The sequence below is a fragment of the Vombatus ursinus genome, unplaced genomic scaffold (assembly GCF_900497805.2).
Source record: "Vombatus ursinus unplaced genomic scaffold, bare-nosed wombat genome assembly UNPS02014781.1, whole genome shotgun sequence".
In the NCBI taxonomy this organism is placed as follows: Eukaryota; Metazoa; Chordata; class Mammalia; order Diprotodontia; family Vombatidae; genus Vombatus; species Vombatus ursinus.
Window position 1 is genome coordinate 24,313,679 of NW_020954559.1, and position 12,298 is coordinate 24,325,976.

The 12,298-nt window shown below is 38.6% G+C and overlaps 1 protein-coding gene across 2 annotated transcripts in view; it reads right to left on the minus strand.

Moving 5' to 3' along the window:
- Positions 1-11,132, minus strand: part of LOC114046225 (interleukin-18 receptor 1-like) — a 46,847-nt gene extending 35,715 nt beyond the window's left edge. Inside the window, exons 1-3 of one of the 2 annotated variants that reach the window (XM_027866466.1) lie at positions 10,603-11,132; positions 9,449-9,526; positions 7,435-7,672 (exon numbers count right to left, since the gene is read on the minus strand). In XM_027866466.1, coding sequence (XP_027722267.1) covers positions 7,435-7,672; positions 9,449-9,506 — 296 coding nt within the window. In that variant the 5' untranslated portion in view covers positions 9,507-9,526; positions 10,603-11,132. The remainder of the gene's footprint in view (positions 1-7,434; positions 7,673-9,448; positions 9,527-10,602) is intronic. The other variant, XM_027866467.1, reaches the window with a different exon arrangement.
- Between the last annotated feature and the right edge of the window lie 1,166 nt (positions 11,133-12,298).

Genomic DNA, 12,298 nt, shown 5'->3' on the forward strand with positions numbered 1-12,298 from the left:
CCTTCTATCACCCAGCAAAGTGCATTGTATAAAGAAAATAATAAATGTTTGTTGAATGAATGAGTCAAGAAGAATGAGTTCAGAGTGAGGAGGGAGAAGAAAGAATATGAGTTTAGTGGTGGGCATTTTGGATTTTAGGGGCAAAAGAATCAATCAGAGATGAATAGAATGCAATTAGAAATGGTAAAATGAAGTTCAAGAAAGAGGGTAGACATGAAGTTAAAAATTTTGGAGTCATGAAAAAGAGAGAGAGATGAGAGTGGAGGGCAGAGAACAGAGGTTCCTTTTAGGGAACCCCTGCATTGGGAGGGAGCACAATACATTGGAAAAAACTTCGGACTGAATATCAAGGCATTTGTGTCTCTGCTAACTTGTTAGATGACTGGGTAAGTCCAGACCTCTTTGGGCCTGAGGTTCATTATCTGGGAAAAGAGGAAATTAGATTAGGTAATATGATTCAGGTGGCAGCTAGGTTGCACAGTGGATAGAGCACCGGGGCCTAGAGTCAGAAAGATCTGAATTAAAATTCAGCCTCACACACTTACTTAGCTAGGTGACCCTGGGCAAGTCACTTAACTTGTTTGCCTTAGTTTCCTCATCTGGAAAATGAGCTGGAGAAGGAAATGGCAAACCACTCTAGGATCTTTGCCAAGAAAATCCCAAAAGGGGTTTCAAAGAGTCAGAAACAACTAAAAAAACAACCAAACAAAAAAAATGATTCAGTAAGAAGGGATGTTCAATCAATCATGGTGGCAGTTTTCAAGTATCTGAAGAATTGTGGTGGAGGGATTAACTTTGTTTTCTTTGGCCCCAAAAGATAGAACTGGGAGCAATGGCTGGAAGTTTAAAAAAAAAAACAAAAAAGACAAATTAAAGCAAAAATGGAACAATCCCTGCCCTCAAGGAACTTATGTTCCATATATGTAGACAATATGTAGAAACAACATGGTATAGTGAATGAGGCACTGGACTTGGAGTCAGGAAGACCTGAATTCAAATGCTGCTTTGGACACTTAAAAGCTATGTGACACTGTGTAGTCATCACTCAATTGCTCTGTGCCTCAGTTTCCTCATCTGTAAAATGAAAGGGTTGGATGTGATGGCCTTGTGTATATGTAGTCGCAGACATTTATTTTGCATACATACATACATACATATGGATATATATGTAATATACTCCTTCCTTACTTCCACCTTTTAGAATCTCTGGCATCATTCAAAACTCAGCTTAAATACCACCATAAGAAACCTCTCCCTATGATCCTGACAAACACAGTTGACTAAGAACTGACAGAACCTGACCTGGTTTCGGTTCCCAGGCCAATTAATTACTTGGGGCTGACCAGACACAGTCACTCCAGCTTCTGATTAACTTGTAAATTGGACTTTTGCATGTCATGCAAAACAACTTATCTGGTGAAACTGAGCTATACCTAACCCCTCCCACCTGCAGCCCAGTCATTCTCTTTGCCTTAGTACCCTATATAAACCTTGTTCCCAGCCCCCTCCTAGGATACCCCTGCACTTGCTATGTGGCATTCCAAGCTGCAACACACTTGCCCCAATTATAGACCTCCATTTTTTGTATTGACTTCGTTAAAATTCAGGTGGACACTCCCATATGCTAGTGCAATTACCTTGTAATTATTTTGTGTATACATACACACACATACACATACACACAGCCATCTGTATATAAATATATACATACATATATATACATACAAATACATAATATACATACACACACGTATATACTTCATGTATTTATTTTGCATGGTTGTCCTTCTTTCTTGAAGAGGACCAACATGACATAACTATGCTAGAGTCAAGCTACACTGTGTCCAGCTTTGGCTGATCAGACCAATATGAGCTCAGAATATTCTACTACAGGTCAGGCACAAATAGTCCATGTGAACATTTGGGAGGGATTCTCCAAATCTGTGCATCTTGTGTTTCTGTTGGGCCACTTCAATTCTGCTTTGCTCATCACCTTCTCTGATGAGGTCACACCATACTGGGTGGTCCTGCACCAGTGAGAGACCTTGAGAGTGTCCTTGTATTGCTTCATTGCATATATATATATATATATATATATATATATATATATATATATGTCTGCATATTTATTTTGCATACATTTGTATATAAGGCTATCTATATATGTGTGTGTTTATTTTGCATACATATATACATATATTTGTATGTGTATATATGTGTATATATGCATACATTTCCACACATGTATACATACATACACGCACACACAGAAAGCGATACATATGTACAAGGTAATTTGAAGGGAGAGGGAGCACCGGCAGATGAGATCATAGGGAAGGGTTTCATGTGCTTATGCTTGAGTTGAGTTTTGAATGATACTAGGGATTCTAAAAGGTAGAGGTGAGAAAGTAATATATTCCCAGCATGGCTAAAAATCCTGTGTAAAGGCAGGATGATGGGAAATGTGGTACCGTGTTAAAGAACTGCAAAATGGCCAGTTTGATTAGACTCTAAAATGTGTGCAGGAGAGAAATATGTAGTGATACTCAAAAAGTATTCTGGAACCAGACAGTGAAAGGTTTTAAATGACAAAAAGAGGAGATTCATTCTACCCTAGATGTATAACAAAGAATCACTGGGGTTTACTGGGCAGGTAAGTAACATGCTCAGACTTGTACTTTGAAAAAATCACTTTGGCAATTGTGTAGAAGATGACTCGGAGAGGAGACAGACTTTAGACCAGTAGACCAGTTAGGATCCATGTAAGAGGTTTTAAGTGTTTAAACTAGGGTGTTGGCTATGCTAGAAGATAGAAGAAAGATAGATGAGAGGGATCTTGTGAAGGTAGAATGAACAAGGCTTCACAACTGATTGACTATGTGGGGTCAGGGACCTATCCCTATTTAATTTAATATGTTCGCCAAAGTTGTCACCTCCAACTATACTTTAATTCCCCCTCAGTTACCAACTCCCTATTGCACTATGGGTCAGAACTAAACACCTCATGTTTTGATTTAAAACCTTTCATCCCTTCTACATCACTTACCTTATCTTGCCCAATTGCCCAGCCCATCCACCTCCATAATTCTCCTCAAACTTCACACCTTCCCCTAATCTGTCCACTTTATCTTCAAACCTGCTTCCCTGACTACACCCTGTTCCTAGAACACCCTCCCCACCCCTACAATCTTCTCCTTTCTCTCATCCAGTATTTACTAAAATCCTACCATAACTATGAAACCTACCCTCAGTACATGAAAAAGAGAGTGAATATTCTTGGCTACATCAATCTAAAAATGAAACCTTCATGGGCACCCTCTCCACCCATTACTATATGGTTTGCACTTTCTCCTTCGTTTTCACAACGTCAGTTTATCAAGTTAAAACTTGTAGTTACTCAATCAAGCCTTGAGGTGGAGAAATAGGAGTTTACCCTTCTCTTTTGCCTGACCCTTCTCCTCCTTCTTCCTCTCTTCTCCATACCCCACCACCAAAAGTAGGGGAACAGGGAGGAAATTAATTATGGATAAATGAGTCCAGGGGAGTTTTTCCAGAGTTATTCTTCTCCCACTCAGAAGTACTGTAGTAATACTTTGATAAAATAGAATAGTAATAAGACCTACAAAAATGTTCATAACATGACATAACATAGAACTCCATGTCTTCACTGCTGAGATTATGCCCTGAAGAGTTCACCTATAGGGGGAAAAAAGACCCTTCTATACCAAAAACATTCTAACAGCACTAATTGTAATAGCTGGAAAGAAATTAGGGGCCTAATGATAGTGAATGTCGGTAAAAGATGTTGAGATGTGTGATGATTAAAAAAAAATCTTACGGCATATGAATATAATGGAATATTATTGAATCTTAAGAAATTATGAGAGCCAACTTTGGAGTGAAGAAGACATAGGTTCAAATCCTGATATACACTAGCTATATGACTATGTGTAAGTTACAATTAGTCAGGGCCCCAAGAATCATTATACATTGCAGAAGAGTTGCTAATATGCTATGACTGAGGGGTTTTCCACATCTTCCAATTTGCATTTCCCAAAATGGTGATGATCATAGAGAGAAAAGAAAGAAAGAAAGAAAGAAAGAAAGAAAGAAAGAAAGAAAGAAAGAAAGAAAGAAAGAAAGAAAGAAAGAAAGAGAGAGGGAAAGAAAGAGAGGGAGGAAGAAAGAAAGAAGGAAGAAAGGAAAGAAGGAAGGAGGGAAGGAAAGAAAGAAGGAAAGAAAGAGGAAGAAAGGAAGGGAGAAAGAGGAGAGAAGATAAATAGAGAAAAAGAGAGAAACAGAGAGAGGAACAAAGAAAAAAGAAAGAAGGAAAGAAAGAAGTAAAGACGGAGGGAAGGAAGGAAGGACAAATATGAAGAATTCAAAAAACAAAGACACATGTAATGATACAGTTTGAAGAAAGCAGAACAATAAACACACTCACTACAACTATTCATCTGTCTACATGTTGAAGAAACTCCATATCTAGGTAAGGCATCATTTCTTCAACTTAAAGTCTTAGGGGATTGCCTAGAGGGCTGAGGTAACAAGAAACAGTGAGAGGGGCTTCTCAGTTCTCACTCTGTAGCTAGGTTTCAGATAATCCATTTCTTAGATACAATTGATCTCTCCCTTATTTCTTCTCTTATAGCTAAGAAATGGATTATCTGGAACCTAGCTGTAGAATGAGAACAGGAAACCCCCTTTCACTGTAACTTGCTACCCTTGTGCTATTGATTCCAGTCAATTCAATAAGCACTTGTTAAACACTTACTATGTTCTGAGCACTGGGGATACAAGTCAAGTTAAGTCAACAAGCATTTATTGTATTGAGCATTTACTATGTGCCAAGCACTGTGCTAAGCACTAGAAATACAAATATAAATGAGAAAGACAGACCCACAAGGAGTTTTCATTCTGAGGGAGGAGGACAACACGCAAATGGAGCTGAGAGTCTGGGGGGCATGTGGGGAGGTATCCTTGTGAAAAGTAAGCAGCAGAGTCAGAGAGGAGAGAAGATCAAGCATGTCTGGTCTAAGATACAAAAATAAAAAATATATACAGTCCCTGTCCTCCAGGAGATTACATTCTTTCAGAGTAAGCAACAGTAGGAAAAAAAAAAATTGGCTTTTTTTGGTTGTTATTCTGTTCTGTTTTTTGCTTTTGCTTTTGCTTTTGTTTTTGTTTTTTTGAGGGAAGACTGTGAACTAGGTTATTTTGAGGGAAGTGCCTGGAGGAAGATTGGGAAGAAGATTGAGAAAGGCATAGGTGGTAGCACTGATATTAAAACACCTGAATGGAGAAAGGCAAAACTAGCATATGCAAACACACACACACACACATCTCTGTCACATCACCACACCCATGAAATTAGCCCTGCCCTAATGCAGAAATGAATTCAATCTGTATCAATAACACTGTGAAACCACAGTTACTTCTTTTGGTTGGAGAGTAAATCTATACAACTGGGGGCAGCTGAATCAGAATTTCTGACAACGACAATCAGTCACTATAAATCCCCCAAGGAATAATATCCTAAAATATCACATATAGGAGAATTATACTTTTATTTTAGGTCATCAAGACTTGTTCCCAATTAAGCAAGACAAATCTGTTTAACCTGAATTTTAGGTGATGAGGAAATGCCATATATGTTAATGGTGGATGTTATTAGATGAGAGAAATATTATTTGTCTGGCATTTTGTAGGCATTTTGTTTGCTGATTGGCATAATAAATAATAAGACTTCAATGAACCTGTGAACACATTGATAAGCATGGATAACAACAACAGCAACAAAAAATAATATAATCTTGAGAATAACTGAGACTGTATTATACTTCATCTTTATATTGTAAAAGTGAGGCAGAAGGAGTGTTGGAAGACCAGGAACCAGAGAAGGGAATTTCAGAAGTCAAGGTCATGGAATTCATACAATTATGAGTGATTCTGTGGTCTAAAATGTGATTCTATTGAGCAGCTGAGTATAAGTCACACAGCTTAAAGAGGCTGATGAACTAAGAGACCAGAGAGTTTCAGAGGTCATCATGGTCTACTGAAGTCCCCAAGTATATGGACAGGTTTTAGATTAGAAAGGAAGATTTTGAAATAAGTACTGATCTCCTTGTGCAAGGGAAAAGATAACCTGGAGTCTGGTAGATGACCTCTGAAAAGATATGCATAATAATGATATAGATGGAGTGAACCTCAGAAAAGAAGTTGTTGAGAAATGGAAGAAAAAGGATAGTCTGGAAGTGACATCAAGAAACAAAGGTTTTGTCTATCCATTGTCCTGACCCAGTGTGTAAAGGGGCATGAGAAAAACAACAACAATATTGAATAATGAAGATAATGACCAGGCAGACAATGTGTTCTGGAGGAAGTTAAGCTTCCTAACTGCAAAATTCTGGAAAAGGGTATGAAAGGAAGAAATCTAAGGTAAAGAGATAGATATATTTTTTATGATATAATGAGAATTCCAGAGAGCAGAATGAAAGGGGATGACATGAGTGATAAAGCAGAGGAGGTTTGGGGTGGAGATGGATAAGGATGAGAAAGCATGGAACAGTCATAGGAAAAGTGGCTTCTCCTTAGCAAATAGCAATTTTGAATCACAGGTTTATGATAGGAAGAAGAAGCAGATTAATTTAACAATTGATAAATATGTCAAAATGAGTTACTTATGAAAATTATGATATTTGCGGTTGAGAGAATGAATGACTCAACGTGTGGAATATGACCCTAATTTTTGAGATTGATTTTAAAAAGGATAATCATGTTCTCCCTTGGGCTTGATGGGCCATAAAGCATAAGAAATACCAGAAAGAAAACTAGGCTTAGAATCAGAATACTGGGATTTGAATGCTGATTTATGAGCCAACCTCTCTCTACTTTTAAAGTGTTTTTCCTCCTCATTCACTGTCCTTAAAAGAAAAAAAGTCACAATCTTTGTAGAAAATTAGTCAAGTAAAGCAGAAGCTTGATGGCCAGTTGGGTATATTGTAAAACAGCTTTCTATTTAGGGATGGGTTATATTATATGGTAGGTAACATAATGAAATGGAAAGAATTCTTGATTAGGACTCAGAGAATTTGGGATTAAATTGGATTAAATCCTACTTTATTTAGCCTTTGTGACCTTGGTTGTCATGTCATTTCTCTAGGCTTCAAATTCTTCATCTGTAAAATGCAGGAATTAAACTACATGCCCTCTAAGTTCCTTTATAGTTATAAATTTCACACCACACAACCCTATGAACTGAAATGTCTTTAAATTCAGATTCTATGAAGCCATAGCAGGAAATTAGTAAACATTTGTTGAATCACACTGAATATTCTTCTACAGTTTCTGCCGCTCTTTCATATATACTTAATCCTTACTAACAAACTTAAATTTGTATTAAATTAATCAATATAAAAGAATAAATGTACTTACCCTACTGTACAAGTGTACATTCCTTCATCAATCATTTTCATTGGCCAAAATTCTATAGCATCATCATTAAAAATGATCCTCTCACTTGAGCTCAGGGGCACTGTTCTATTTGGTCCATAGCGTTTTGACCACCTGACAGTATGGTTTCTATGATGATGATGATCAGTAGACAGGCAGCATTTCAAGTAATAAGGTTCGCCTTCCAGTGCAGTAATGTGATCTCGGAAAACACACAAATCTTCACAAGAAAAGTAGAGTTAAAGGGGAAATGTGGTTAAAAAGTAAAATGCCATCTTAAAAATAAAAGATAAAAATAAATAGGTAATAGAAAAATTACATTAGCTAAACAAAGGAATTCTAGAAGGAAGGGCTATTTCCAGAGGTGTTCAAAGATACTCCAGGGGCTACTGGCCTCCCATAAATTGGATTATGTACCTGTCTCCTTCTTCCTCAATATTCCGATGTAGCTAAAATCAGGTTAAAATAAGTCTTAAGCCTTGAAAATAAGCCCGAAAAGGGTAATGTAGAGCCTGACAGGTTTATACATAACATCATAAGATTATGGACTCAGTCCAATCCTTCATTTTATAGATGAAGAAAGTGAGGTAGAGTGGTTAAGTGACTTTCCTAAATCACAAAAGTCATACATGGCCAAGTGAGGAGTGGAACTCAGATGCTAGGACTCCAAACCAGAGGTCTTTCCTGCTATCTTTGAAAAGGGGAAGAATCTTATCACCATGGGAGAGTATTCCCACCCACTTTGTTTTGCTGTTAGAGTGGGACAAGGGAAATTACAGGTAGCCATCTGTGGGTTAGTAAATTTCTTCCGTACAGTCACCACCGTCCTAAACCAGGCTTAGAGAAAGGCAAGTGTATATCTATGTGAGTGTGTGTGTATATTGGAGGATGGGGAGGATTGTGTAACTGAAAGTATGTATGATTTATCCCTTCTAAATAAATTAACCACTCCATGATTTCTATCCATTCCCATAGATAATCAAGAGTTAACTATATGAAAATGTGCTCTTTATGTCCTCTGATCATACTCTTAATCTATCTGCTATCACTTGTCCTTCCTATGGCTGCCATCTTTTTTTTCCCCCCTGGGATACAACCTTTTTCCACTTCAGATTAAAAAACAAGGACTCCTTCAGACACTGAAAATGCGGGTTGTCCCAAAAAGTCTTAGTGCAGCTTTAAAGTTAACTTAAAACTGTACTAAGACTTTCTGGACATCCTCTGCTGAAATACTAAATTCTCTCAGATTAGTACTACAATATTCCTCTCAGAAGTCCAGCCTCTTTGTTTTGAAAACTGATCTCAAACTATTATCAAAAAGGGTAGAGATGTCCATTGCTTCCTGTCTGATTCTTGTAGATTGATGCAAGACCTCAATGTCTCAGTCTGAGGTTTTCAAGAAGTCATTCTATGCATCCTGTAGCCCCATCTGACCTATTTATTCAGGGGGTTTGACTAAACTTGCCCCAGATCCTAGCTTCCTAGGACTGGAAAAGTCTTTAATAATCACAAGAAGTCACAGAGGAAACAGAAAAATAAAAACTAATTAGTAATAAGTTGGAATAAACTAAGTTAAAATAAACTAAGTAATAAATTTCTTCTTTGTGGTGAAGGAATGCCTACCATCAAAGCATTAAGGCATTAACTAACGATGTTGATTAGCTACCATGGAGAAGGGGCTGAAATAAAGTACGTTCAAGATACTGCTTACCAATGCTCATAAACATTCATCTCCAAGGGAAGGGGTATTCTAATATTCATCTAATAAAAACATGATAAAGTGTCCCCAATTGCATCCTAATTGTATGATCAATTTAATTGCATGTGAAAGGCTGTTCGTTTGATGGCTGTGTCAAGACGGATTAAGTTCAACATTTAAACAGGAAAGTAAATGCTTAAATCATCCAAGAGGCAGAATAAAGAAAAATTTATAAATGGATTATGGACTCCATGGAGGGAATTTATTGAATACATACATTATGATACAAGCACTTACCTGAGGTGCTTCGCTCCATAAATACCAAAAATAAAATGACCAGGACTCTCAAAGGCATTTCAGAGGTTCGAGATTTTTCTACAAAGACAAAATAATAGTAACTCAACTAATGTTCTCAGACACATCTTCTTGAGTTCAAAACTGGTCTCAGAGATTTCCTAGTTGTGTGACCCTGGACAAAGCACTTAACTTCTGTTTGCCTCAGTTTCTTCATCTGTAAAATGAGCTGGAGAAAGAAGTGGCAAACCACTCCAGGATCCTTGCCATGAAAATCCCAGATGGAGTCACAAAGAGTTGAATGTGACTGAATAACAAGAAGTCAAAATATTTTTTTTAATGTGTCCTCAAGGTAAGGATGATCTGTGTCTGAACACATTAGTTGAGCCACTATTATTTTGCCTTTGTAGAAAACATATCCACAGGACACTTAAACTTTACAGCCATAAGAATTAACTCCTATTTACAGCTGAATAAACAACAAAGAAGACACAAATTGAGAGAGAGACAGACAGACAGACAGAAAGACAGAAAGAGACAGAGAGACAGAATCAGAGACAAAGACAGAGAGGGACAGAGAGAGACAGAGACAGAGAGAGAGAGAGAGAGAGATGGAAGGAACTTTAGAAATTAAAAAAAATTTGACCTCATTTCAGAGCTGAGGAAACCTAGACCCACAATGGTTAAAGTAATACACAAAGTCACACAGTACTAGCAAAACTGAGTTAGGTTTTGAACAGAATCCTACCCTGCCAAATACAGTTCACTACACTACATTGCACTGTGATGTAGCTTCCCAAGGAATCATACAACTAATAACTTTCCTGGGCCTGAATCCTAACTGATCCTGGCTCTATCCAACAATCTTTTTACCAGGTGCGACTGAAGGAAATTCTAACTGTAATCTCAATGTATATTGCCGCATAACAAGGAACTTTCCTAGCTGATGCAAGGACAAATGGGGACAAGGAGATGCTCGTCGCCTAGTATCCAACTTCTCCTGGTGAGTAGAATGAGCAGGTAAAGTGTCAGTTTTACTAGTGAAGCCCTTGCCTCCCTAGTATTGGGTACCTACTACCGTTCCCAGAACAAAGATGCATCACATTCCCCCCCCCGCCCCAAAAGGAGGGGTAAAGTAATAGTTATCTTTTGCTTACCTTAAAAGAGGTGTCCTTGAAAAGTGAGGTAAGGGGGCGGGGGAGAGGGTGGAGTGTAAGGAGATGACCCTAGGTACTTTAGCAAGGGTAAAGATTTGGGGGTGAAAAAAGTTCAAGAAGCTATCTGGATACTCCCAGAAGAGGTTGAGATAACAAACTGAAAAAGTACGACCCTGGGGAAGAAGATGGGAGACTGTAATAAAAGATAAAGGCAAACCAGCGGAAAAAATGAAGGAAAGAAAGAGGAGGGGGACAACTTCTCACTTCAGACAATAGTGAAAGTTTGGTTGGGCTGCAGGTACCGAGCAGGAGGAAGGAGCCTTTCCTGAGCTGGGAGAGGCAAAGTCTGGCTGTGCTGCACGCTCGATCTATCCCTCTCTGTCTCTGCTTCTCTCTTTGCCTGGGCACAAGTGAGCTTCTGACTAGCCAGCCCTGCCCGCAGGCTTAGTCGGTTGAATTTCCTGCTCCAGCGAATAGCTAACGCGGCCGTGGGTTCCCTCCCCCGCCTCGAAAAGTCACCTCAGCCCAAGTGGCTTCCCTGGCCACCCTTGCCCCGCTGGGAGGTGGGTGCGCCTAAGGCTTCTCTGCATTTGCTTTACGCGTCCTCCTCCCCACCTTCAGTCCAACAGAAGTGGGCTGGGGTGGCGTTTAACAATCTTTTACAGATGAGTGTCGTCACTTTTTCTTTAAGAGATTCTTAAGCGTGGATATAAGAAAAAGTCTTGGTTTGGTTTTTCGTTTTTCGTTTTTTTGTTTTGTTGTAAAAGGAAACGCAGAGTGATTATTGCAGTGCTTAATAGTGAAAGTGGGCTGGAGAATAACAGGGGAAGAAATTTAACAACAGTTCAAGAGAGGTGGGGCAGACTTGAAGACACTGCTTCAAGAGTTGTGGAAGAGGTTCTCTCAAGAAGAGGTTGGATCCTGGTTTTGGTTCAGCCCAAATTGGTTTTCAGAAGCATGTTTTTTGGTCATAATTTTAAATGCAGCCTTCCTGCTAACAGAAGATTTATCTTCTGTCCCATAACTACAAGATCTTGCATTCCACTTTTTTTGCCTCTTTGACTTCAACGCAGTCCTTCAAAGGGTACCTTCAAAGACAAAGGAAAAGTCAAAAAGGCTAGTGAGTCAAGGACTTTTCTCCCTTCTTGATATGGAATTAAATTCACAATTCAAAGCCCAAAGGTCATTTAAGTTTCCTTTTGCTACCCCTTCTGCAATGTGCTGAATATCGGTTATATATTCTTTGAGGTACATTTCTGGGTGGCTTGCAGTAACCAGAACTTGGTACAGTGTGGTGGGCTTTATGTGATGTTAAAATTCAGTTTCCTCCACAATCATGATTATGAAGCAAGGCTACCAAGTAAGGATGGTATCATAATAACAGCAAGCAACAGGAGCAGCAGCAGCAGCAGTAGTAGCAACAATTTAAGGTTTGCGAGATACTTTACATATATTTGTGCCTCTCAGAAATCCTGTTAGTATGGGGCTAATATGATTTCCAATAAACAGAAACCCCCATTCTACTATTAAAGCATATTCTGATGAACTTCTCCAAAACCATGTGACCTAAAATATACTTTATTCCAGTACAATCCCTTTAGGCATTACACACCTTCGTTTTGAGAGCATGGTTGGGTTCCCTAGAATCCTAAAACCATTCTCCCGTGACTCGTTCCTCCTCTTCTCAGTTCTAAGT